Source organism: Spodoptera frugiperda, chromosome 16, assembly GCF_023101765.2.
Source record: "Spodoptera frugiperda isolate SF20-4 chromosome 16, AGI-APGP_CSIRO_Sfru_2.0, whole genome shotgun sequence".
In the NCBI taxonomy this organism is placed as follows: Eukaryota; Metazoa; Arthropoda; class Insecta; order Lepidoptera; family Noctuidae; genus Spodoptera; species Spodoptera frugiperda.
Window position 1 is genome coordinate 2,924,613 of NC_064227.1, and position 27,404 is coordinate 2,952,016.

General features: G+C 37.6%; 3 protein-coding genes across 4 annotated transcripts in view; 2 read left to right on the forward strand and 1 right to left on the reverse strand.

Annotated features, from left to right (window-relative positions):
- Positions 1-253: 253 nt before the first annotated feature.
- LOC118280623 (uncharacterized) overlaps positions 254-27,404 on the reverse strand; it is a 66,550-nt gene continuing 39,399 nt past the window's right edge. Inside the window, exons 1-7 of one of the 2 annotated variants that reach the window (XM_035600841.2) lie at positions 18,614-18,633; positions 16,705-16,808; positions 13,242-13,330; positions 12,738-12,868; positions 9,044-9,157; positions 1,657-2,832; positions 254-1,370 (exon numbers count right to left, since the gene is read on the reverse strand). In XM_035600841.2, the coding sequence (XP_035456734.2) occupies positions 1,209-1,370; positions 1,657-2,832; positions 9,044-9,157; positions 12,738-12,868; positions 13,242-13,330; positions 16,705-16,775 (1,743 nt within the window). In that variant the 5' untranslated portion in view covers positions 16,776-16,808; positions 18,614-18,633 and the 3' untranslated portion in view covers positions 254-1,208. Of the gene's footprint in view, positions 1,371-1,656; positions 2,833-9,043; positions 9,158-12,737; positions 12,869-13,241; positions 13,331-16,704; positions 16,809-18,613; positions 18,634-27,404 lie in introns of those variants that run through there. The other variant, XM_035600840.2, reaches the window with a different exon arrangement.
- Positions 10,165-11,993, forward strand: LOC118280625 (uncharacterized). The gene has a single exon (XM_035600842.2). It carries the CDS (start codon positions 10,244-10,246, stop codon positions 11,939-11,941), a length of 1,698 nt encoding a protein of 565 aa, XP_035456735.2. The 5' UTR covers positions 10,165-10,243; the 3' UTR covers positions 11,942-11,993.
- LOC118280627 (uncharacterized) lies at positions 21,904-26,931 on the forward strand. The gene is made up of 2 exons (XM_035600844.2): positions 21,904-22,178; positions 26,046-26,931. Exons 1-2 carry the CDS (start codon positions 22,004-22,006, stop codon positions 26,573-26,575), a joined length of 705 nt encoding a protein of 234 aa, XP_035456737.2. The 5' UTR covers positions 21,904-22,003; the 3' UTR covers positions 26,576-26,931.

The following is a 27,404-nucleotide window of genomic DNA, read 5'->3' on the forward strand; positions in this document are numbered from 1 at the left end:
CGGCCAACCAGACCACCGAACACGCTGTCGTTTCAATCTCGTTAAACGTAAACCAAACTCATACTAAGCTCTTTAGACTATTTGGATAATATACGGGACGATATGTAGATATAAATAAATAAATATTTTATACCTACTTACCAGTTTAGACCTCACACATTGACTAGACCACCCACGCTACCTTCCCTAAAAGGACTCACATAGGAAAAGCGACATCCTACCGGATCTATAAAATATATAAATAAAACGACAGTTTCATATAAAATTTGTATTACCATTCAACATACGTACATGCTTACGTCATAGCACTATAGTGAATCACAGTTTTACATTATGTACATACATGTGGATTTCATTAACAATATAGGTACTACCTTATCATAATTATAAGTATTAATTTATGCTAATATTATGGGTTTTCTAATAAATATATTTTATAATTACATTCTGTAATATTTTTTTTTTGTGTCAAATGACGTTCAATGCCTGCCACAAAGATTAATTTCTGTGACAATTTTAGGTGTTTACCATATTGTTTCTATTATATTTTTGTGTTTTTAAGGGTCGGTTTATATCTGACGTAAAATACGTCGAGCGTATCATCGATCGCACTAAAGTATCATCGGTGGAGTGTGAACGGTCAACAGTTTTTCTATATTTTTAACTGTACTGTCTGGCATTACGTGGCCCACAATACGCGACCCATGCTCCGTCAGATATGAACCAACCCTTAATCAGGATAGACTCGTTGACTGATCGCGAATACCACTACCGACACGAACCCTTTACCATTCAGGGCACTTCCTTAATATTATTTTGGGCTAAAACATTAAGCATCTCTGCTTTTTTCATCTATTTGATAAAAAAATATATAAGTAAATGTACGGCGTACGAGTATTGACCAGGGTTAGCAAAGGCCAAAGCATGTCAAAGACATGAATCAAAAAATAAAAGAAATTAATCATCAGTTTGGGAAGTGAGAAATAGATTCCATTTCCAGTCATCTAGTACCTACTGCTGCTTCACATTTCGCAGTGAATCTTTGACACCTGGGGCCTTAGTCTCAAAATAAGAATGGTCGATAATTTAGCAGTGCGAGAGGGAAGGAGCTATACAACCTACATAGCTCCGTCTCTTTTGCACTGCTCAATGATCGACCATTCTGACACAATTGTAATAGCAGACTAAGGCCCCTGGTAGAGTGATTTCTATACGCACCCGGCTCCCCAGCATCCACACCAGGGTATAGATCCATCATTCACAGGTGCTGACAGCTTTCTAGACTTGTGCGTACACGCAGACGTAAGGGAGTTTACCGAGGAACATACGCTGTTGGTTCTCTCATGCTCCGAATGCGATGTCGTCATCTCCTGAGGACAAAAAAGGAGTTAGCAATTGTTTATCTCAATGTAGACCTAATTGATGAGGTTCTAGAAGAGAATAGAACATGTCTCACCAACTAGATCATAAACAGATCAAATAATTTCATAGAATAGATGTGAACTAAAATGCATAAAACTTGATTGAATCAAAATGATGAACCTTTATAAAGACTAAAGACCACCAGGTTTGTCTTTAAGACTTTGTTAAATACCAGTTTAAGAAAGATGCGGTAACTAATGAAATCAAAAATCTCGTTCTTAAAATACATTTTACCTGATAACTGTCCCGCTTGTACCGCGGGCCTGAACTTGAAGATGACAACGTATTCCTCGGTCTATGCCTGACGCAGTGTTTATGCTTCCCCATATCCTGGACCTCTCCCTCAATCAGCCTCTCATTGTCACTCTCTACAGGCCCTCCGTTCTTTGTAGCTCCATTCTTCAGATCCTTCTTCTTGTCCCTTCTTTTTCTTTCTCTCTTCTTAAAAGTCAAAGAGAACCTTTTACGTTTTTTCATTTTTGGTGAGTCGGGTCTTTGGGGAGCTGTTGATTTTTCTCTGTCAGATCTACTTGTGTCGTCGTCTGGTGGTGGAACTTGAGATTCTGAATCGGTTTTCAGCGTTAGTTCTGTGCGAGTAGAAGAGTCAGGCTCACCAGTTTTGTATGCTACTTCTTTCTCTAGATTGGCGAGTTCCATTCTGCGAAGTCTCTTTGGTAGTTTGTTCACTGTTGCGTATATTGGCTCCTCGTTTTCACCAACAGGAGCAGATCGAGATCGAGAGAAGAAGTCGAATTTCTTTGGCTTCACTGGTATTCTTCTTTCAACGAAAACTACAGTACTGGCTACTTCTGTAGTCGTAGTTTGTACTTCGTCACCAGATTTAGGACTGGGACTGCTTGGAATAGGCGTTGCTCGAGGATAGTCGTAAGTTAGTTCTATATTTTTCTCAGTAACATATTTCTTTGGCGGCTCCTGTTCATCGACAACAGGTACTCCTGAGATCTGCACGCTTGTGATCGGTAGCCCTACTGGTTCCTTTTTCTGGCAACAGCATTTCTGCGTTATCCGTCTCGTGTTGCACATGAACACAGAGTTCTGCTGTATGTACGTGGTCTGTATAGTGGGCGACGCCTGGACTTCTCCTAGGAGGTCTTCGACGTTCCCTCCGGTGTGGAATCGGGGAGGTTGGTAGGGGGCAACGACGAAACCTGGTGGCGGGGGGCTTGCGACGTGGTAGGGGGGAGAGGTAACGGATTGGAAGAACCTGGGTACCTCGGGCGGCGCGTCGTGCACCAGGACGTCCACCACCCGCTCGTGGCCATTGTCCGCTATATTTGGCTGCGTTTTGTTCGTATTTTGCGTCATTTGTGCCGATTTCATTGTGTTCGATATCTTGCGAGGCGCTTCTTGTTGGCATTCATCGCATGTGCATGGTGACTCAGCGCCGCTCTGGAAGGTTAACAGATAAATCATAAGAATATTCCTAGTTTTAAATAGTAGTTTATATTTTCTGTAAAAACATTAACATGTTGTATGAAAACAACGAAACTTTAGCTCGTCATGTTTAGAAAAACTGTTTAAAACTGTTACGGATTTGCGCCAAAACAAACACTGAATCGCCAGAGAGACGGGTGAGTTCGAGACCTAGTTTCCCATCACACTCAATTTGCAGACATTTCTTTTAAAGTTTTATTGCCGTCACGTCAAGATGAGCTACAAACTAGATAGCTCCTAGATAGAACATATTTTTAGGAAACCTAATTTTATCATTCTGTTCAGGCCACGATTTTTACTAGTCTAGGAGTAATAATGACCGGCAAAGTAGAGGGAAAGAGACCGAGAGTTGCAATGCATCATGCAACGGAACTACGTAAGTAAGTGGTGACATCTAGTCAAAATCAGAGGGAGTCACGATCCTCAGCTGTGAGGCAAACGACTAAGAAGAGAGTATAAGAGTCCGAGGTACGCCAGTTTAACAAATCAAGATTTTAGATTAACAATTCCAAGTCCAAGAGATATTTTGTGTTGTGGATGTCATTACTACTACAAATATAATTATTCCATCGTTATATGGATCATGTCTAAGTTAAGCAGGTAGATAACATATCAGTGTAAACTAATGGGTTCAAGCTTTAGAACCAATTACCATTAAGTGCATAGTTGTTGTACAAAGGATTGCATCGAGGTAGAGGTGGATTAAGACTAAAAAGCGGCCTAATAACGTAAGCATTCTTCTCCCATGCGTAAAAAACCAAATGCCAAGCAATTTTTCTACCAAAAATGGATTAAACAACAAATATTTAGAAGTAAATAAGTATGTAAACAATAAAAACAGTTAGTTTTATTTATAAATCAACCCTGAGACGTGCCATCAAGGTCTGTGGTCGCATCTGTTCAGAAATACTCATTCATGACCTGATTCCCGTCACCCACCCAATCTGTCGCAAACTCGTAAACTTTGTTTATGAACACTATCCATTTTAACTAATTTGATTTTTAGATGTGGGACGTCAATTAGAGATAAATTCCAGTATATTTATTTTATTATATATCTCCATAGATCTTGTGGTTATTAGGTCATTGGCTACTAGTGTCGCCTACTGCTAGGCTTCCATTGATAGTAGTGCGATATTCTACAGCTTTCCATGATAAATGGGCTCTCCAACACAAAAAATAGATTGTTTAATAGTCTTTTGCAAAAACTACTAGACGGATTTGGATATACATATGTAATTTGGTATAGAGATAGATTAAGATTGAATGGTAATTTTTATCCAGGAAAACGCGGGTGAATCTGCTGGCAAAAGCTAGTAGCATCGTAAAGATAACACACACGGTACATTCGATTCGGAAATCACAACTAAAATTGAAGAAGACGAAACAAACGGACCACACACGATTAGCATTTAAAGCTCAACTCAATGCAAATGATTCTCAAACCAATTACAATATGAATATATGAATCTTAACACGAATTTTTTAGGTACACTCAGCCAAGCAACAACGTTGGAGTATCTAGTGCTTTATAGGTATACAAAACCAGATATTCCACAATAACTGGACCTAAAAAACCTTCAAAAGTACCTATTCTATGTTATTCTCTAAGAAGTACCAAAGCTCATCAGTGGTGAAAGAACTTTCTAAAACAATCAAAGTCAAAGTCAAAAGTTCTTTCATTTCACATAGACCAGGAAGGCACTTTTGAACGTCAAAGCAAATAGAATCATTTTAATAACGTCTGTCTGTCCATCAGTCCTACTAGTGAAGCTATTTGTTCGTTCAAAAGTGTACATTCCTATGGAGAAGAACGAGTAATAAACTCCATAGGTTACTCTTTTCAATCAGATTCATAATACAATTCTTGGTTACATTGTTTCGATTGCTTCAATTATTTGAGAATCCCATAGAAATGGAGCTTATTCAAAACAAAACAAATAAACAAACAAAGTAAAGTTTAGGAGAGCCATGCTTCGGCACGACTGGGCCGGCTCGATCCTGACGATACCACGGCCTCACCGAAAATCTGACGTGAAATAATGCTTCACGTGTCGCTGACTGAGGTTGCCCGAAGCCTCAACCGCCTAATTACCCTCCAATCCCCAAATCACCAATCCTCCAAAACCCACAAAAGGCCGTCAACGCACTTCTAATTTTTTTAGTGTTTCGACTTTCGAGTGTTCATGGGCGTCGCTGATTACTACCATCAGGATTGCTCATTTGCAGGCTAATCCCATAAAAAAACTAAACAAACAAGATACCTATCTTTTTTCTATAAAATATTAGTAGGTATATGTGTATGTAATATTATTCGAATGATATGCCATAACTGTGATAGCACGGAGTCTGGATGGCCAGACATTGGTTCAAGAGGGCTATTCTTGGTTGAACATGCTTTAAAATTGATGACTATTGCTGTAATACACACGCCAGACTCTTTTGATTAATGTAGTCAGAGCGATTGGTGTGATCTGTTTTCTATGAATGGAATAAATTCACTTAGGTATATCACTATCTAGTATAAAACAATGTAGCTTCAAGTCTGTCCCTTTGTGTGCTTAGATCTTTGAAAATACACAACAGTAGTAGTCCAGTTCTCGAATGCAAAGTTTCATTTAATCTTCGGCCGTAGGTTTTATTCATTTACTAATAAAATTACTTAATACAGTGAAACTTGGTTAAGTGGGACCTGGATAAGTGAGAAACCTCCACAAATGGAACTCATACTGAGGTCCCTACCCATTGGGACTGAATTACCTCTATTAGTGGGACAAACAACCCTCTTTATCTGGGATTCGTTATTTCGATTTATCATCTTAGTTACCTCTATAACTGAGACAGCAAGTGAATTTTAATGCATTAACCTCAGTAACTGAAACAACATCGTTTTGTTTGTTAATTTACTTATTATTTATAATGTGCATTCATTTATAATGTGCACATAACACATTGTTTTATTTAAGAATCACACCTCTTTATGTGAAATAACCCGTATGTTCACCTCCATTAATGGAACCCTCTGTAAATGAGACAAATGTTTATTTATACATGGTTATCTGAGACACTGGGTTAGTGGAATACTCTATAAGTGATACCAATTTGAAGGTCCCTTGATGTCTCACTTAACGAGGTTTCACTGTATAACGTTTTATGTTTAATTTCAAATCTAAACCTATTTATTTATCTTCGTTTATTTTTGTTCACAAAAGTTCGCAATAAATTGAATTGTAGTATGAAGTCTGCGAAGTTTCTAACGAAGCTTAGTTTTTCGTTGCATTAAAGTAGACCTTCAGATTTTAATGGAGTTTTTTTTAATAAGTCAAAAGCATTTATCCATTAAACCATTATCAGGTACTTTTGAAACGTCAACAAATAAATAGTCTGTCAGTCTGTCTATCAGTGAAGCTAGGTGTTCGTTCCAAATTGTAGCTCCATTTTTTACTCTTTGAATCCAAATGAAAATACCGAATCTTTAGTTAATTTGGTATTTTGTAAATTTTAGAAGAAGAATCAAGTAAAAGAAACTATAAACGCTTTCAAAAATTTGTCAGAGAAACACAATGTACTCAGTATTAAAAATAAACACAACACTAATGTCCAAAGTCTGTTCAAGTTCAAACCATAAATCACACTAGGTAGCTACTAAAAATATTCACCACAAAATAAATATCTACTTAGGTAAATCACCATTTAACATTCACCCAGTATTTTTACAATAATATTAAATAAAAATAATAATATATAGGTAATAAGGTACCTTCATTACACAAACAACTGTAACTGTCACTTGCAAAAATCACGGGACGCCAAGCGGCGCACGCGCCGGTCCACACGCTACTGGGTTTATTTATAAAACAACATAACGTAGAAAATTTTCTTACACATGAAATTCTTGGCCGGCCTTGACTCATTTCCTATCTATAAAGTAAAAATATTTGTTCCGTACCGTCTTGTAGCCTAAGAGCTCCTGATCCCTTTTTTGAGAGAGGGGGGGGGGATCATCCAAAGTCTTCTTCCGCGTTGGATGAAGCGAGAGAGTGTTCTGAAACTCTTTAAGAGTCTGCTCTTACTGACTAAAAGACACCTTATTCCTTTTTCTGCTTTGAGCGCCAGAGCAGCTTACTGCCTAGCAGGTTAATGGGGTTCCGGCTCGAAAAGCAGGAGTATGAACGGGATGGTTTTAGTCAATAAGATACATAACCAGAATGAACTGATTGTTGGGTACATGGAAAGATCATACAAAACGAGACCATGATAAACTGGATTTCTTAAAAAGAAGATAAATGTGCGGTGTTGATGACTGCCAGGTCGTGAGTATTTATAAATGACTAGCAAACTCAGCGAACTTTTCTTTGCTATAAACCTCACGGAGCCCGATACCTTTCCAACAAATGCAAAACCGTGGAAATCGGTTCATGCGTTCTGGAGTTATAGCGTCAGGAAGGAAAACCCGACTTATTTTTATACAATGTGATAGGGGCGAGACTTCTAACCCGTTAAGGCTGAGTACTACATCTAATTTTATCGACAAAAGTCGGGGGTCGAAGGGGTCGAATCCCCTCCCCCTAAAAGTTATGGCTATTTTAATTTTTTTTTTTACTTTTTTTGATATCAAAGGTTGTATGCGTCGTAGAAACAAAAAAAAAACAACAAACGGTAGCTAATAACCTTGGCTAACTAATTCATTACTTTTTTCATATGTTTGATAATGTTTTGGTGAGAAAAAAAATCATTTGTGAATTATTTTTACCGAAAAAATCACTATTTTTCAATATTTTCAATTAGGGGTTCGATCCCCATATTATTTTTTTTTGTCGATAAAATTAGATGTAGTACTCAGCCTTAACGGGTTAGAAGTCTCGCCCCTATCACATTGTATAATAGATTATCCTACAATTTTGCTTTACAGGACTAGACTCAACTTTGGAGGGTTATTAGTGGGCCAGTCAAGTGACTATAAGAAGAAAAGAAAAGACGGAAGAAACAGCAATTGATTATAATAATATACGAACCAGTAGCTTAGAGATAAGCGGCGTTTACTTATCAATGATATTATTATAAGTTATAACGGTCTAAATAGGTTATAAGCGCTTAGCAAATGGCAAAATGTGGCTAATTAGCCTCATTTTGCCTGAAAATTGCGTTGCGTTGTCAATGTATTAATGTGTGCGTTAGTGTGCAATTTTTGAAGATATAAATGTTGTTTATGTAACCTATTTATGGATGTATTTATATTCTCTTCCTAGCACAAATTTCCATATGGCTAAAATCATGACTAATTAGCTTAAGAATGCATATGCAGAATGGTTTCAGGGAACGATTTGTCAGACGTCTATTTTAGTCCCGTCTTACAGCCGTCAAGCTGTTACGGCTCACGGAAACTGATCAATAGCCTAAGCGTGCTTTTCCACCAGAGATGTGCTATGCTACGTTGTCGATGCGTTTAGCTTCCACTAATTATATTCATTGGTACACCTAGCTTATAACTGGTAGAAACGGACTCAGTTAAGCTATGTTTTTTTTGTATGGTGGTGCTTTGGATGCGCTATGGATCGCTTTCCTGCTATTGATAGATCGCATACTCGAGCTGCACATCTTCCTCGCACAGCTACATAGCTTAGTATCAGTGGAAACGGTCACACAGTTTCACAGTTTAGCTATTACATCTTCGTAGCATAGCTACATAACACATCTCTGGTGCAAAAGCACCCTAATAGCCTACGACCACGTCAAACTATTTGATGATTTCCGTGCAAAATTTTGACGTTTATAAAATACTAGCTTCTGCCAGCAACGTCGACTGCGTTCATGTAGAATGAAAGGAAAGCCTATGTGTAATTTCAGAGGATAATTTACCACATTTCCATATATCCCGATCCGTTATGATAGCGCTTGCAATAACGCCGAAATATCGGAAACTCATAGACATAAATAAACATATACTCATAGACATAAATAAACATATTTATATTATATTAAAATCTCGATGTATACCATATACTCAGAAATAAATGACTATTCTATTCTATTCTATGGTAAATATCCCGTCTCAAGTTCTAATGATAGTATCCCGATCCCTTCAGCAGTTTTGGCGTGATTGGGTAACAAACATTCAATTTTCGCATTTAATCACATTAGTAATAAGATTTATTTTAGAACATACCTTATCCTGCTCCGCTTCTTCAGGCACCACGCTCAGGTCATGGAAGGCGACTGCTCTGCCAGACCCGTCCACGCTAGCACAGTCTGGACACACGCTGCAAACTGACACGCTGTCCTGCCAACCGATAATGTGCTTTATTTACTCCACATTAAAAATCATTTTGATTGTCGACCAAAAGTTTTGATTGTAGTTGGACAAAGTATTGAGTATTTGGAAAAAAATCTCAGTATTAGGTGATAAAGAGGCTAGAATTTAGTTTTTTTTAAACGTTGCCCCACACTAGGATTTTCTCCTGTGACACATACAAGTTCACATTCACATGACACCCAGAACCGGAACAATAATTTGTGGATTACATAAAAAGTTGTTCCGTGCGGGAATCGAACCCGCTATACGTTGCATGGCCAATTGCCCAGCCAACCATGCAGTCAGTAGTGTTCAGTGTATGATAATTGGCTCAACCTTAACGGGGCTGTCGTTTTGCTCACCATTTGACGCAAATGTAGCACAAGGTATTTTTGACCAATCACAGCAGCCGTCAAATATTGGACGTCCAATGGTGTGATACTAGCTAATGCCCCATTGGACAAAGAACGAGACACTAGTGCCATTTGGTGATCAAAAATGCCCCAATTACATGATACTCATAACATAACTAGGAAGAAAGGGGGGTGATACATTGATTATCACAGAACGACTCGACTAACTAGGTTTGGATTCAGCTTCTGACTGCTGATGATACCGTACCCCTTAGTATGAGTTAGCTTTACGTTGAATGAAAACGAAATGATAGTGCGTTCGGCGCTCTGATTGGTCGGTGCAAATGAACTAACCAATCAGAGTGCGAACGCGCTCTTGTTCAACGTAAAGTAAACTCGTACTAAGTCCTCAGATTGATATCATTCGATTTTCTTATTAGATTGCTCTGAAGTGAAAAGCCTGAGCTTCCATTTAGCTGCTACTCAACTCGTTAAGAAACCTGATGTTGTAATGTGCAGTTAATACAACGACCAGAAGAAATATAATTTCGTAATGAGAACTATTTGGATTGCTCATAGCAATGCTCTAATTGTACTCACGGCTTTAAAAACGTCAATGTCATCATTAATCAATATTTCGGCAATCAATATTTTATAATGGAAATTTTTAATAAATAATATTCTTCATTCTAATTCATTAAATTATAACAGAAACTTAACAATGAACTTTTTAGAATTCCCCGTTGAAATCGGTGTAACAATATTCAACTATTTAGATACTAAGACTAAAATTAATGTGTACAACTGTTCGGATCAAATTAAAGAATACTTTGCTTTGGGATGCTGTTTCTTGACTAACATAGTTCTTTCACGAAGCACCTTAGCAACGGTGAAGACGCTGAATGAGAAACTATTCCTAGACCTTGCAGAGTACATACGAAACCTAAATTTAAGCGGAGTCCAAGACTTAACAGTGCAGAACTTGAAACCACATATACACAGATTCGTTAATCTAAAGTCCCTGGACATAACTTTCACCAACATCTACTTAACAGACATAGAAGAAGTATGTCCAGCGAAAGTTAAAAACATTGGCATCAACTTCTTCAGATGTCCAAGTAGCTATAGGAATGATAGCAACAAAGTAAGATGTCGAAACACGTTCAAAGAAAGGCAGTTTGAGGCCGTCCATTTAGTCGTCTTCGAATACATTGTTACAGCATGCCCTCTCCTATTTCTAAAAGGACTACCGATGATAAAGAAATTGAAAGTTACAATATCAGGGTCTGGTAATATGAGTGATGTTTACGCAGACGTAGGAGATCTATTGCTTAGTATCAATGATCGTTATGAAATTGAACCTAATTTCAATCAACTCACTTACCAGCTCAACGTCCTGGCCTCTCCACACAGATTGTCGAAGCAACTAGAAGGTGTGTCAAGATTAACATTCAGTCAACTTGAATATATTTGCATTAGGCATTTAACGAAAATTGATATTTACGTTTCACCTATCTTCATAAACTTATTTACGATTTGCTGTACCGGCGTTGAGGTGACAGTTAGTCCTGATTTGCCTCCAAATTTTACGATGGGTGGCTATGTGGTCTTTAAAGCTTGGAACAAAGCAACGACGAAATTTGATAAGAAATTCTTTGATAAAGTGCTTTTGGAATTAAAAGATTACTTCCCCACATACGTTTGTATGCACAACCAGACAAGAATGCAGCTCACAAACGCACCTAGTTCCTGGTTTTGTATTGACCATTGCGTGAATTTTGAGAAAAAGATCAGCGACTTGCCAGAAAAAGTAACATTAACGGATTTCTGTCGACTCGATGGCGAGATAATGAGGGGTCGAATGCCAATTAGCTTATCATGGAAGTCTGAGGTAACACACCGCTTGACGTTTTTAAGTATAAACAATATATTGCTCAGGAGAGATTTCTTCGTCAATCTGTTCACTGTCTGTCCCAAATTGGTGACACTAGACGTGTATATCGAGAATGAAATGATACGTGACTACACAAAGTTTCTGTCAAGAGCGATTCACTTGGCAAAGTTGAAGAATTTCATGTTAATATCAGATGATATAGATTACAATAAAGTTTTTTCGATTCTATGTAAATGTCCTAGTTTGGAAAATGTTCATATTCGGGAACGTGAGAGAGTGGCTAACAGAGAAGATGTAACAACAGCCAATATAGTTGTTTTTATACAGAAATGCGTTAATTTATACAGTTTGTTTATTGAGGCTGACATGACTGGGGAAGGTTTGACGATGCTGATGGCTCCTCTACGAATCCAAGCCCAAATGCTAGGTAGAGACTACCTGTGTATAGAAGTATGTGAATCGTATAGTGGATGGAATCCGTTCCAAGATGTATTTAACCCAAGTCCTTTACAGATTACAAACTAATGTTGTTTTGTACGCTTTTATTGAAGTTAATAAATATACTGATATCATGTTCCATGAGTCTTTGTTATTAGAGATTTATGGGTGAGTTATTTTGTGAATCATTGTATCTTGTTTTCACAAAAAATCGGAATATTTAACTGCAGTTGGTATTTATCATAATTATATGAGTCAGATATGACATCAGATATGGTAAGATCAACAATCATTAGTCTTTTTTAGAATTGATAGGATTAGGGTTCTCTTCCACTAGAGATGTGCTATGTCTCGTTACTGTGGATGCGATTGGCTTCCACCAATCATATCCATTGGTACACACAACTTAGCACTGGTGGAAATGGACTCAGCTCAGCTATGTTTTGTTATATGGAAAGATTTCTAGTGTGGGGCAACGTCTTTTATAGAAACAAAAGACAACTTCGATGAGAATTACAGACTTGAAATCGCTTGTTAGATAATCGGGCTTGTAGACTAGAATTAAATCTTCTTAATCGAGAATAAACGTGTTTAATTCTACGTTATTGACTGCCTCGTTGGTCGAGTGGTCGCCAGGGCAACAAGGCGTCTTTGCGTTCGATTCCCAGGTCGGGCAAAGTAGGTACTTATTACATTTTTTTCGGTTTGTCAAAAATTTCTCAGTAGTAGTAGTATATAGCAATAGGCTCACCCCCATGCAAATAGTGAAGTGGGTGTACATTGTATAGCGGAATTACGTGCTGTAATGTGCACCTCTACCTACCCTTTCGGGGATAAGAGATGTGACGTTGAAATTGCTATAACAATAAAGGTATTTACGTACGTCCGAGTGTTCCGGCGAAGACCTCCGGTCTCGCAGCATGCTGTCCAGACGATCGTACTCGTATCGAAGAGCTGATATCTCCCGCTTCAGCTGCTCGTTCTCACGTTTCAGCTTCTTGATGTCCGACTGACCTGAAGGTTACATGTATGTCATCACCATCATCATCAACAGCTCGATAAAATCTGCTACTGGAATTTGCGCCTCATCGAGAAGAACATGGATGGCAAGCGGGTTGGAGACTGCAGCGAAATATCCTGGTTCCTGCTTCCCAATCCCCAATTTTCTAAAAACCCTTAAATGCCTAACCCCAAAGGTCGGCAACGTACTTGTAACGCCTCTGGTGTTTCGTTAGCAAGAGAGATGTGGTGTGCTTTAATAAGAGTTGATCTTGCTAGTCATTTATTTCTGATGGTCATCCGAAAGCTTGATGGTGATAAGATTTTTGGATAGGTTAGGTAAGCCTAACCTTTCCAATAATCTCCAGAAATAGATATACAACATTACCTCTTTCAACTTCGGCGTTGATATTTATAGTGCGTAGGCGCAGCTCTTCGTTTTCGTACAGCATGCCCCGGGAGGATTTCCGGTCCAACCTGAGGGCAAATGTGAATTTAGATTTTTCGATCAGATCATGTATGACCAACAAATTAGTAATTTACAGTGACTAACGAGACTTTACGCAGCAGTGGCGCCATCTAGTAAGTGAAGAAAAGACAGTCAAAGAGTCGAAGAGTCATTGCTCAACAATTTTACTAAACTATTCAAAAAATTTAATCAAAATAAACGATTGATTTAATATGAAGATAAATGATCATGTTTGCTATGCTTTTGGGAATGATGTGAAATGACTACATGATCTGTCCTAGGTTTAATCTGAGCTGTCCATGCAATAGGGGAATTTTTTTGAGGATTCTAAGGTCAAATAAAAGGTTTAATGTAAGCGAATGATGCGATTGCGGCAGTGAAATAAGAAATTTGGTGCTGAGGCCTATTACAGTTTGAGGTATTTTACGCTGACGCGACCACCCTTCATTCGTTCTCTGATTGGTTGGTTAAATGAAGCGGGCCAATCAGAGCGCCGAACGTCATAAACGTGTCAATCGCGTTAACGTAAAACAAACTGGCACTCCGTACTCTGTACAAAATGAAGATTCTGGAACAAAGACCGATAGGTACTTTAAATGTCTTTTGCTGGACATCAGAGTTTAGTCGTGGTAAAGGTGTCATTGGTTATAGATCGTGATCTAATCACTAGCAAAAATCTATGAGGATCTGCAGAGATGTTTTATCTCTAAGGCTAGGCCGCCAGGCTACAGTGTTACGTCGCCGCAAGACGCACCTTTATCTCCCCCTTTACCAACATAAAGTAGTAAAGTGATGACGGCGTCAAAAAATGTTAGGGGCACGTATGAGGTGTTTACCTAGGGCGGTCTTTAGGTTTATTCCGCCTCTAATGGACCTGGATATTTGGCATTATGGAAAACCTAATATGCAACACCTAATGCATATTATTGTCAAGAAAAAATTCCGTATAAACATACCTACATCCATATTCGTATTTCCGGAGACAGCTCCGGAACCGGACTACATAATGGGTTTACCGGGGCTCCGGCTCTACGAAGAAGAGTAGGACATGGTGGTTTTTAGTCAGTAAGAGTCTGACATTCCGCAGCTCGCCCAAAGCGAGGGAAATCGTTGGATGATTGTATATTCATGCTCGTATTATAAACGTAGAACAACGAATTTACGTGATTTTTTATAGAAAATAATTGAAAATATGGAGATTGACATATAGACTATAAAACATCACACTACGGTCAATAGGAGCCGAGAAGCGGGCAACACCGCGCGGGTGTAGCTAGTATAATAATAACTGTTTTTGCTTATCATTACAATCATTATTTGGATTATAGTTTTCGCTACCGTATGACTTGTGTGACGTCAATCCGATCTAAGAGCTGCTGTCTGTTGTGACCAAGCATTTCTGTGCCCTATGATTACGCATATAAGTGATGATTTAGAACATCATTGGATGATAAAACTGTAAGAAATACTTTATCATGCTCATCGCTCTCGTGGGTGACGTGAAATGACATTAAAAAATTGTGAGTAGTTTTTTCGACATTATCGTGAGACATAGTAAATTAAATCCAGTGTAAAGATGGAGTATTCGAGAAAAGCTTTACCAGTTTCAGGTTACACCGGGACTCATAAACATGAGTATCGCGTCGCGTAGCCAACATTACGCTATGTGAGTTGTTAAAAAGGAAAATATTTATTCACTCTGTAAAAATAGTATGGACGAAGTATATCCCATATTAGGCGATACCCTTAAGCAATGCTTTAGGACTTTTAATTTGAAGGTCACTGCAGAAATTACCCAGTTAAGTAGACAAGAGCCTAGCGAGAGTGAGTTACAGCAAAAAGACTATCAACATAATCAATCAAACATGATTTTATTGTAACTTTCGTGAGACATACTAAATTAATTATTATGTTATCGGCTTACTCACGTAATGTTTTGACGAGGAACTCGACTAGTTTCAAGCCATGCCGTTTCACACGACGCGGTGATTGTCGCACTGCTACTGAGTAGCAGTGCGACAATCGCCGCGTCGTGTGTCGCGTAATGCTGCTCATGAATATGAGCCTCTAGCATGGCTTGAAACTAGTCGAGTTCCTCGTCAAAAAATTAGCCGATAACATAATAATCAATCAAATATGATTTGTCAAGGTCATCCAATGACTTCTCTCGCCTTGGTCGGGTCGAGAGAGAGAGAGTGTCAGACTCTTTCTGACTAAAAACCATCCAGTTCCTATTCCTGCTTTTCAAGCCAGAGCCCCGGTAAATCCGCTAAGTAGTCCGCAGTTTCAGATGATTTGTCAAGGTCAGAGTTAAGAAGTATTACATAATGATGTCCAGCAAAAGACCAAAATAAATTGAGAAGAAATCAAAACGGAGTGCTGTCCAGCTTTGAGGGTGCCACAGACATTCCTTACGCCATTTACAGTGCACATAAAATAGACACCTTGTTACCTATCGTCCTCATCTTGTAACTCTTTGGGCCTGGTCAAGGACTTCTTCAGTCTCCACAAGACGCGGTCTTCTGCCAAGCGAAGCCAGAACGTACCAGCTACCCTTCTCAGTTCCATGCCTGGATACGCCCCACACACCTTTTGTCTGTCTAAGTTGATGAGAGTTAGCCACTGGAATTTTGCTTTGGTCTACCTAACCATTGGCCTTGGTATTCTTGAACCTGGTTTTCTGCAGTCCGGTGTCGTGGAAAACGGGACTTCTTTTAAGTAAGAGTTTGCTAATCTCCTTTCTTGGTAACCAAAGGAACTGAATTGGGATTTTCCATCCCACATAAAATGTATACAGTTGTTGTACTGCTCAACTGCCTAACCTGGATAGCCAATTTAGAGCTGAAAATCATAAGAAATTCCTGACTAGATTCCTTCTCGGGTGCAATTGAATTGGACTTAGCTGATTGGTCTACTTTTTTGTTTTACATTTAATAGGTCGACGTTTGGCCGTTATCTCACCTGATGGTATATGAAGTAATGATGCGACCCACGATGGAGCACGTCTACCCATAAGCAACCTATTCACTCGGGCTTTGAAGACACCCAGGTTATACCCATCAGGAAACACAGACTCCGGCAAGGAGTTCCACTCCCTAGCAGTTCGCATACTACTCGGCTAGGCTATAAGAACTTCACTGAAGTTTTCTGAATGTGCACTATAAACGGGTGACGTCATGACATGGATGGCTGAAGGTTAAGAAGCTACTGCCATGGAGACATGCGTTGTCAATGATGATGAGGGTGTTCGTGAAAGTCATTGGCTAAGGACACTTTTAACTGAAAAATAATTCTATCTAATTTAATAGATTTCTACGTTTGTTTGTCCATCATGACTTTCCCTTAGCGATTGGGTGTTGTGATATGTATCTATCTCACTCACTTTCGATTTGGTTTGACGTTGACATCTTTCCTGCGCGTACGCAGCATGCTCGCTCCCGTCATGCCCGACATCTTGCCGCTTGATAGCCATGCGACGATTAACACCTGGAACAATTGGAAAAACATATTTTTAACTGTTTATTTAACCTCGATTAGTTTTTATTGTAAACGAATTTGCTATTGGAACATACAAAGGCTTTGTGTACATCTAATTACATTTTTTGTTTCTCATTTCTAAGAACCAATTTCAATGTCTTCGTTTCACAATAATTTAATCTGACAAATAGATTAGTTCAGTTATTCGCAAGATAATCACAGACAGAAACATACAGGTCAAATTTAGATCTAAACATTGAATTTGACAACCCATAAATTCCTAACCCGAAAAGGCCAGCAACGCACTTTTAACGCCTCTGGTGTTTCGGGTGTCCATGGGCGACGACGATTGCTTACAATCAGGTGATCCGTCTGCTCGTTTACCGGCTTATACCATAAAATATATAATTTCACAGTAAATCAGTATTGCCCTTTTGATGTTTCAATTTGCTTCAGGTACACAAAATTTCCCGACACATGTAAAATAAATACCTATGTACATGGAATTAGTTATATAATAAACTAAAGAGTTGCTTATCATAATCCAAGGTTATACCTTTATAAAACCAAGTTTTTTTAAATATTGCGCGATGATTACAATTATTGCGCAAATGTCATATACATACCTATATGAAGTTACATAAAGAATATATCTATTTAAATATACCTAACATTATCTATTTACTAATTGTTAATTGATAAAAAAATGCCATTAACGGTTTTTAAGCGTTTTGTTAAGAATGACAATCGTTATTTTGGAATGGAAAAAACTAATTCGTAATGACGGAAAATGATAGATCATTGTATTTTATTTTTTCTCGACTGTTACATCTGAATTTATGTTTGTTTGTGCGTGATTATCTCGCGTTTGACTGAATCGATTTTGATGCGGTTTTCAGCATAGTATTTTTCAGACTTAAGAGAAGGTTTTGGGTATACTAGCTGACTTAAAAAATGGAAAAGGTAAATTAAATTGAAGATTTTTTAATTAAGTTGACAAACGAAACGACAGCGCGCTCCGCACTCTGATTGCTTTGTTTATTCGAACCGGCCAATCAGTACCCATACTAAGGGTATAGAGCGGCGAACGCGCTCTCGTTTTGATTACTTTAAACGTAAAACAAACTCATACTAAGGTACTGTATCCTTAATAATTATGAGTTTACTTTAGGTACCTATTGATCACTTTTTTTTTTTTTTTGGGGGGCAAATCATCCAATGACTTCTCCCGCCTTGGGCAAGGCGAAAGGGAGTGTCAGACTCTTACTGACTAAAAACCACCCCGTTCCTTCTCCTGCTTTTCGACCCGAAGCCCCGGTAAACCCGCTAACCTATTGATCACTTACTAGTAAGTTCTACATTAATATTGCCTTTGGAAAACTATAAAGAATCTTTTTTTTGCGGCTGATTGCTCAAGCTTTTTTCGATGGCGCTTATTTAAGGACACATACCAATAATATGACAAATTACAAAGGGGATAAGCGTGGAAGGATATAAGAATATTCTACAGGAGTAAATACATAAAAATAAAATGGACAAAAGGAGGAAGCTTGGATTAAAAACCTAAATATTGCAATAGATTTACCTGTAACTAGGACTACATATTTGAAATGACACAAACCAATGATTTTATTAACACTTAAAAGGAACTTAAACAAGAACTAAGAACTTAGTACACTCCACTACAAAAACACGACCACGCACTATGAAAAATAACTTTAAAAACAATACAAAAAGACTCGCCTATAACCAAGCATTACTTCATAGGATAATCCGACTTACAAGCTTTGGAATAAGTACTGAAATCGCCTTACCTCATTTCGTAATAAGATTAGAGTCAGCTAACGCGTAAGAGACTGTGGGTGTACTGAACCCGAGACGAGAAACAGCCACTTCACTTCGCACATGCGCAGTAGAAATGCTGACAAAGACAGTTAAAGGACAGTCAGCGTTGAAAGTGAGGGAATTTTCATTTTTAAATCGGTATTAGGAAAATATTTGTTATTGTATATTGTTTAAGTTTAAGTGTTTCACGTCGCGTAGCGTTGTGAAGTTACTGGAGGCTCTATTTCCCGATACATAAATAGACTGTGTGGTTGACGCGGTGGCTGAGCAATGGGTAGCGGGTTCGATTCCCGCACGGAGCAACTCTTTGTGTGATTCACAAATTCTAACTTCGGGTCTAGGTGTCATGTCTGTGTTTGTGAAATTGTACGTTATTTAAACTACCTATAGTCTTCAAATCAGAATTATATCTAAGCAGAGAATATATATTTTTTTGTTTAATTTTAGTCAACGATATATCACAATTTGTATGTTGACTGTACCAATTGAAAAATAGGAAGGTACCTAACTACTTGTAATGTCAAAAACTTGAAAGCAAGTAGGTACTTAAGATAAAAAATAAGATTATAAAGACCTATCTATCAGATAGGTACATAATTTGACTTTAATGTGTTAATCAAGTGTCGTGGTGATCCGGGTTTAAGATACCCGCTTCTAAGAATTACATTATGGAGATTCCATGGCCAGAGACGTGACACTTCGCAGCGACACCAGTCTCTTTGTTTTTTTTTTTTCATAAAACTTTAGGTACCTCGTACCTGGTTTTTCTGTATCGTGTACATACAAGTTCATATACACATCACACCCAGACCCGAAACAACGATTTGTGAACCACAAAAAGAGCCCCGTGCGTTATTCGATAATCGAACTCGTTATACGTTGTGCAGCAGCCAACGCTCCAACCGCGCATACACATTTACATATTCCCATTTTTATAGATCATATCAAACTTTTTTTTTTAATTAGAAATTATAAATCCAGAATTCTTCACAATCCGGAGCTGCGGACAACGTAAAAGGTAACCGGTAGCTACCAACGACAAAGTACCAGTTATTTTTTTGAGGGGGTAAAATCATCCAATGTCTTCTTCCGCCTTGGGCGAGGCGAGAGGGAGTGTCAAACTCTTACTGACTAAAAACCACCACGTTCCTACTCCTGCTTTTGAAGCCGGAGCCCCGGTAAACCCGGTAGGTAGTCCGCAGCTCCGGTGACTAATCCAAGCGGACGAAGTCACGGAGAGAAGCTAGTAACGTCACGGATGTGCACGACTGCAGTGCTCAATTGCTCATATTTATCTACCTATTTATTAAACGTAAACATTCAAAATTATCACTTGTGGTTGTGACTCATATAAAGGGGTATATTGACATACGTCTGACGTCAAATTGAGGGTTTTTCGAAATACCCAAAATGACTAATCTCCGAATACTGAAATGCTACTCAATTTTAAGTTGCACTTAAATATCGTGCTATCTCTGTCATTTACAAAGAATTTGTAGGGACAGAACTATTCTTGAGCACGTCTTAAAATTTAGTGCCGTTTGAGTATTTGACCATAAGCCCCTTGCTCCGCCCTTTTTTATCCATATTTGGTGGGTTGACGTTTGACCATTGTGTCGCCTGGTGGTAAGCAATGATGTGGCCTACTAAGAAGCACGTCTCATAAGCAATCTGTTTACTCTTATCTGCCTTGAAGATACCCAGGGTATTCCCATAATGACTTATTTTATTTTAATGTCCATCTGGCAGATAATTTGAAAATACTACACACGTGTTGTTTATTTTCTTAAATGTCGCGTGATGTCACTTCTAGGTACGTTTAATACGTAGAAATGACGTATTCGCTACCATTCCTAAACTTTGATTCACTTTATCTAAGAATCTTATAAAATTCTCGTGTCACAGTTTTCGTTGCCATACTCCTCCGAAACGGCTTGACCGATTTTGACGAAATTTTTGTGCTTATCCGGTATCTATGAGAATCGGCCAACATCTATTTTTCATCCCCCTATATGTTGGGGGTAGTACAACCCACAATTTTTAATTTTCCGCGGACGAAGTGACTAGTGAATAAAAAAAAATACGTGTCTAATATTTTTTCGTTCTGTCAAAAACTTCGATCAAGAGATTTTGGATCAGGATCAGGATCGCTTATTGATTTCCAGGGTTAGCAAGTCGCCATAATTATTGAAGTTAGCTATTTACCTAACAGATGGATTACATACATACATATCGTCACGCCTTTAATCCCCGAAGGGGTAGGCAGAGGTGCACATTATGGCACGTAATACAATGTTCACCCACTTTTTCACAATTATTTATGTTATAAGTCCCATATTGTAGGTAATAGGGGTGAGCTTATTGCCATATACCGGGCACAATTCCAGACTCCGTGCTAGCATTGAGAAAATTTTCGAAAAACCGAAAAAAACTCAGTAATATTTTGCCCGACCCGGGAATCGAACCCAAGACCCCTTGCCAGGCAGTCGCAGTCTAACAGTATAAAAACTAAATACATTTTTAACTTTCATACCCTGTCATCATTCCACGTATATATTGTACGTGTGTTAAGTACGTATTTACGCGTCATCTGAGTCAGAAGCGTAACTTCAGCAAGATGTGTCAAAATATTGCAATGAACTTTAGTGATTGCAAGATGTTTGCTGGTTTTGGTATCTTTGAATTTTCATCAGATTATTTATTTATGGCACGAAAAATACTTAAAGCACCCCAGTGTTTCATGATTGTTGAGTGTCTCTGTGTTAGTCAGTTCAGTTTATATCTAGATAGTCTGTGTGTGTGTGTGCGAGCGACAGGTCTAAAAAATATTACAAAATAAACTGATATTTGTTCCTCCTGTGTGTAAGTAGGGTACTTAGAATTAAAATGAGCACCACTTGAGATAATCTACTTAATTCAAAAATGATTAAAAATAAAACAACATTGCGTAAGAAATTTAATCCTTAATCTTTTTTATAATGATGCAATACTATAGTAAATCTACACCATTGGAATATTTTGGTATTTACATATTTATTTTCTCCACAACCACACAACAATATCTTATAAAAAATAAGTATAAGCGGAAAATATTACGCAATAACGTTTCAAGTTGACGCAATATTTAGCTGCATTACTGTGTAACTTCGATGTCATCGACCGAAACTTGTCTATGTGTGTATCAGAATACTCGCCTCCCATTGGTCCGTGCCGCGCGGGACAGCAACAACGCAATATTCCGCCATTTTATGTTTCGCCCGAATGTTGCTTCGCAGTTGCGCACTAGGCTCCATCGGTGACGGATGTCAGTATCTACGATAGTGGTTTTATAAAACAAATTGTGCAGTATTGAAATAATAATGGAAGGAAAACACGATATGTTTACAAAAGTGTGTGATAGAAAGGACATAGTGGACTTTGTGAAGGAAGTTGAGAAACATCCGTGTTTATACAACAAAACTTTACCGGAATATGCAAATAAAGTGCATAATCGTCGAGCATGGGCGATTATAGCGAAGAAGGCGAATACATCAAGTAATTTCTTTCACTTTTATTCAATTTTAGACTTTAGTACAATTCGTAATGTGTTAAAAATTTAAATAGGTCACTCGGTTGTTTATAGATAAACACTTTTCGCGCGTAAACTTTATTTGTGTATCAAAAATCATTCATCGAAAGTTACCTACGTGTGTAATGAATTCGCTAGGAACCGAAATATTGATTTTACCTGTTGTAGGTAATGTTTTGCACATAGTTATGAAATTAAATATGCAATGATAACTTTGAAAACAATATTGACGATTAACTTTATTAGTGTTCTACTTAATTTAAGGAATTGTCAGTTTGTCATGTGTTTGCAATTTTTATTTTAAATATTTAGCTAAAGTGATTCGTTTGCGTTTCACTGGATGACATAGGCAAATGCATGTACATACAAGTCTGTAGATACATGTATTAAAAAGATCTAGGTGGAGTGTTTATTTTTCTAAATAACTCCCATAGTAAGTAACCAAGTAGTTAGTTAAGTATTTGTTAGAAAATTTGTTTTTGCAAAAGTGACATACGATCTCATATATAAAAAAAAGATCGTCTTTGGTTCGATTTTAGAGCAAGAGAACTGGGGTTTATTTTAAATTACTGAAAAATATTTATAGGGGCAGTAGCTTCTGCCAGCGGTTTCGTCCGCGTTTCTAAGGGATACTTAAAAAGTAGCCTAGTAATGTGTTATTCCAGACTATAATCTACATCTGTTTCAAATTTCACCCCGATCCCTTAGCATGTTTTGCGTAAAGGACTAACAAACAAATATAAAAACTTTCGCATTTATGATACAGCTTCTGTCAGAGGTTTTACCCGCGTTCCTGGGGGATAAAAAGTAGCCTAGTTAGTTAGACCATAATCTATTCCTGTTCCAAATTTCATCTTGATCCTTGCAGCCGTTTTGTTTTGACTGAGTAACTAACATACAAACTTAGTTACAAATTAATTTTTCTTTGATAACACACAGCATATAATTACCTGATTGAAACATAGTAAACTATGTAATTTCTTGCTCGTTTTTTTCCATAGGAATCTACACTTTGGAACGAGCAAATAGCTTCACTAGAGGACTGATCGACAGACTGTCATTTTTAATAACTATTTTACAATATTTGCTTTGACGTTCAAAAATGCCTTACTGGTCTAATTGAACCTAATAATTTTGACTTTGATTTTGACTTTAGTTATACTGAAACGTGGTGGTTTTTAGTCAGTAAGAGTCTGACACTCCCTCTCGCCTCGCCCAAGGCGGGAGAAGTCATTGAATAATTTTCCCCCTTAAAATTAGCAAGTCACCATAATTATTGAGTTAGTAATTTTTCCATGTAACTTTATTTAAACAATTCTGTTGCAATAACTACGTGACGTCACGGCTCATTTTTTTAACAATCAACAATGACGATACAAGTTTCAACATGTTTGGTGAAATATTATGAAATATTTCGAGTTTAGTATCTTCTGAGTGGTATTTATAAACTATCTATATGTATGTAGATAAATTGATTGCCTCGTTGGCCGAGTGGTTGGAATAGCGACTGCCGGACAAGGGGTCTCGGGTTCGATTCCGGTTCGGGCAAAGTACGGTTGATATTTTTTAGATTTTTTGAAAATTTCTTAGTAGTAGCTCGAAGTCTGGAAATGTGTTTAGGTTTTTACAAAAAATTGTCAGTAGTGACACGAAGTCTGGAATTGTGTCCTCTATATGGCAATAGGCTCACCCTCTATTAAATGGGACTTAAAACATAAATGGTGAAAAGTGGGTACACTGTACAATGTACACTGTACAGTGGCATTACATGCTGTAATGTGCACCTCTGCTTACCACTTCGGGGATAAAAAATTGTGACGTTACGTTACGATTTTGAAAATTGTATTTTTATCTAATTGAACTTTAACTATTAACTATAGCTACATTGGAAGCCAAAAAGTCGGTGTAAACAAAATATCGAGATCAATGATCCCTCTTACATATTATTATTTTATTATTCTTACACTTTTTTTTAAGGGGGGAAATTCATCCAATGACTTACCCCGCCTTGGGCGAGGCGAGAGGGAGTGTCAGACTCTTACTGACTAAAAACCACCCTGTTCCTTCTCCTGCTTTTCGAGCCGGAGCCCCGGTAAACCCGCTAGGTAGTCCGCAGCTCCGATTATTCTTACACTAGATGAACAACCTGTACGAATTAACTGTGTACCTCGCGCTGTGACGTCATTGGGAAAGTGGGGGAGGGGTTGCTTTCCAGCGGAGTGCACAGTATACTCATACAAGAAAAAAAATAGTCGGAAATTCCCTCAATTTGGTCTACTCGTGAACCGGATTCAGGACTGTTGCGAACCAAAACCAATCATGAAGTCATACAAAAAAAAACATTTTAAATGTTTCGTCATTTCAATAAATCAGCATAGTTAACATCATTCCAATTCTCAGAAAAGGATAAGTAGGTGAATGATAGTGCATTTCGAAATTTCATTATTATTTTTGTACATAGGTACCTACTCTGATTCATAATTAATACGAAAATAGAGAATGCCAAGTAACTAACGTGTTCAGTCGTGTTTGCCTATACAGGGAAGCAAACTTGACACCTCACCTTTGACAGTCAGAAGTGTGATCACGGTTCTATTTAATAAGATGAATAGAATTTAATTTATTTCGTTTTTAAATGAAAATATTTTTTGTAATAATTAGGCTGAAAATAATTTATGCAACGTCATGCTTTTTATCTCCGAAGGGGTAGGCAGAGGTGCACATTACGCCACTTAATGTTGCTATACAATGTACAGCCACTTTTTACCATTTGTGTTACAAGTCCCATGGAGGTGAGCCTATTGCCATATACTGGACACAATTCCAGACTCCGTGGTATCACTGAGAAATTTTCGAAAAGCCAAAAAAGGTCCAGCAATACTTTGCCCGACCCAGGAATCGAACCCGAGATCCCTTGTCGCACTTGCGACCACTCGACCAACGGGGCAGCCAAATTTGGCTGAAAAGAAGACTACTAGTAATTACTTGTTAATTACATTTTTAAATACATACTTAATTAGAAAAACAAAACATTTCAAAATATAAAAAGTAATATTATTGTTGCACAACATTTTTGTTGCGCAATAAAATTGAATAAATAAATAAATTGAATCGTAAAGCGTAGGTCACACCGTTAGCGAGCGAGAATACGAGCTACGATCGTTTCACTTTTTATAGTTAGTTGTGTGAGTCATAGTCAAGGCTCATGCTACGTCAACGGTATATACGTAAACAGATGCAAGCTCCGCTAACAGTGTGACGTGTCTTTATAACAGGAATGATGACGAAGTATGTAAATTAAAATTCTATTGAGTCCGTCAGTTAGGTAATGAAAAAATATTAGACACGTATTTTTTCATTTTGTCGTATAAGATAACAATACTTAGATAAAATTATCAATGTTTAGAAGTGGGAGCAAATACGTTATTTCTACGTATAAAATGTTGGTACCTAGAACTGACGTTACGCGATATTTCAAATCGATATATCTTCGAAAGTATTTGTTTCCGAAAGAAAATAAAAATTATATATCTGATAATCACTATATAGTATAAAACAAAGTCGCTTCCTCTGTCTCTTTGTATGCTTAAATCTCTAAAACTACGTCACGGATTTTGATGCGGTTTTTTTTTGAGGAAGGTATATATGTAATTAACTATAATACATGCATTATACATCAACCATTGCACCCATGCGAAGCTAGGGCGGGTCACTAGTTTAAAATAATCTACAAGACGGACATTAAAATAAAAATTAGTCATCTACCCTATTGTAATATTTCAACTTCATACCTTAATGTCAGTAATAATAAAACCCAATTTCCTTTGTTACAGTACCAGACTGTCGCGACAAATGGAGGAAGATAAGGATTTCTTTCATGAGGTCTCTAAAGCAGCAGATCAGCGACAAACCACCAATGAGACCTTACTACCTAACAGATGAACTGCATTTCCTATACCCATTCTTAAACATAAAGGTTAAGACTAATGAATCGCCTAAACCCGACGAAGGCAATGAAAAAATGCAGCTTGAAAACACATCTGCAGAAAAACAGGACAATTCTGACAGCGATTGTTCCAATTACGAAGATCCAATGAAACAGAATGCAGAAATGAATAGAGTATCTATGAATCACAACACAATGCCAATGATCACAAATATTAGAACAGAGGAGTCTATGGAGCCGAATAAGTACAGTGGAATTGTAAATTACAATTATATTGAGGGGAAACCCCGTAAAATGTTTTTGCTCTCAATGTTGCCAGATGTGGAAGCTTTGACTGAACCTGAAATGAGAATATTTAGGCGTGAAGTAATATCGGTAATAGACAAAATAATACGTAGTCGTAATATACGAAATTAATTTTTTTTTACTATTTATTTAAAAAAATTTTTTTGGCGACCGTGATTGGTTGTCTGTGATAAATCTTGGACTCGATTATCGAGTCGGAAGTTATTAATCGGGATATTCGGTAAAGAAATCCTTGCATACCACTTGGTATTGAAATTGTAATCACCTTTTGTAGCGGTGAAAGAAAAAAAAAAACAATTAAACCTGATTGTAAGATCTCTGTTTAGCCCTTTAGGTATACAAAAACGGGCGTGATGATGTGACGTAGAATATAATTTGATTGTGAAGTTCCATTTTTATTGTTTTTGTTTTTAAATTAAAAAGTAAACATTCTACAATAAATAAAAATAAAAAATTTGGCAAAATAATGTATTTTATTTTCCCATTTCTGTCATAATGTTAGCATAGACAATGGCTATTTGACTACACGGTTAGCGCGGGGGCTGGGTGATCAGCTACCACGCAACTTGTAACGAGTTCGAATCCCGCATGGAACAACACTTTGTGTGATCCACAAATAGTTGTTCCTGGTCTGGTCATGTTTATGTGAACTTGTATGTTTGTAAACGCACCCACGACACAGAAAAAATACTAGTGTAATAAGGAAAAAAATTAGCACAACCAAGGGATCGAACCCGATATCGTACTCAGGTAGATTCATACTTACTTTCAAAAGAGACCTTTAAAGGGTGAATCGACAAAAAAGAGACCGGGTGTTTCTCTGTAACTAAAAGCGCCTGTTCAAATAATATCCACTAGTTACTCATTAATACAGAATGTGTATATCTAATTCATAAATTTGTAGGCACTTGTTACGCATCCATATGTTTCCTGATGTTAC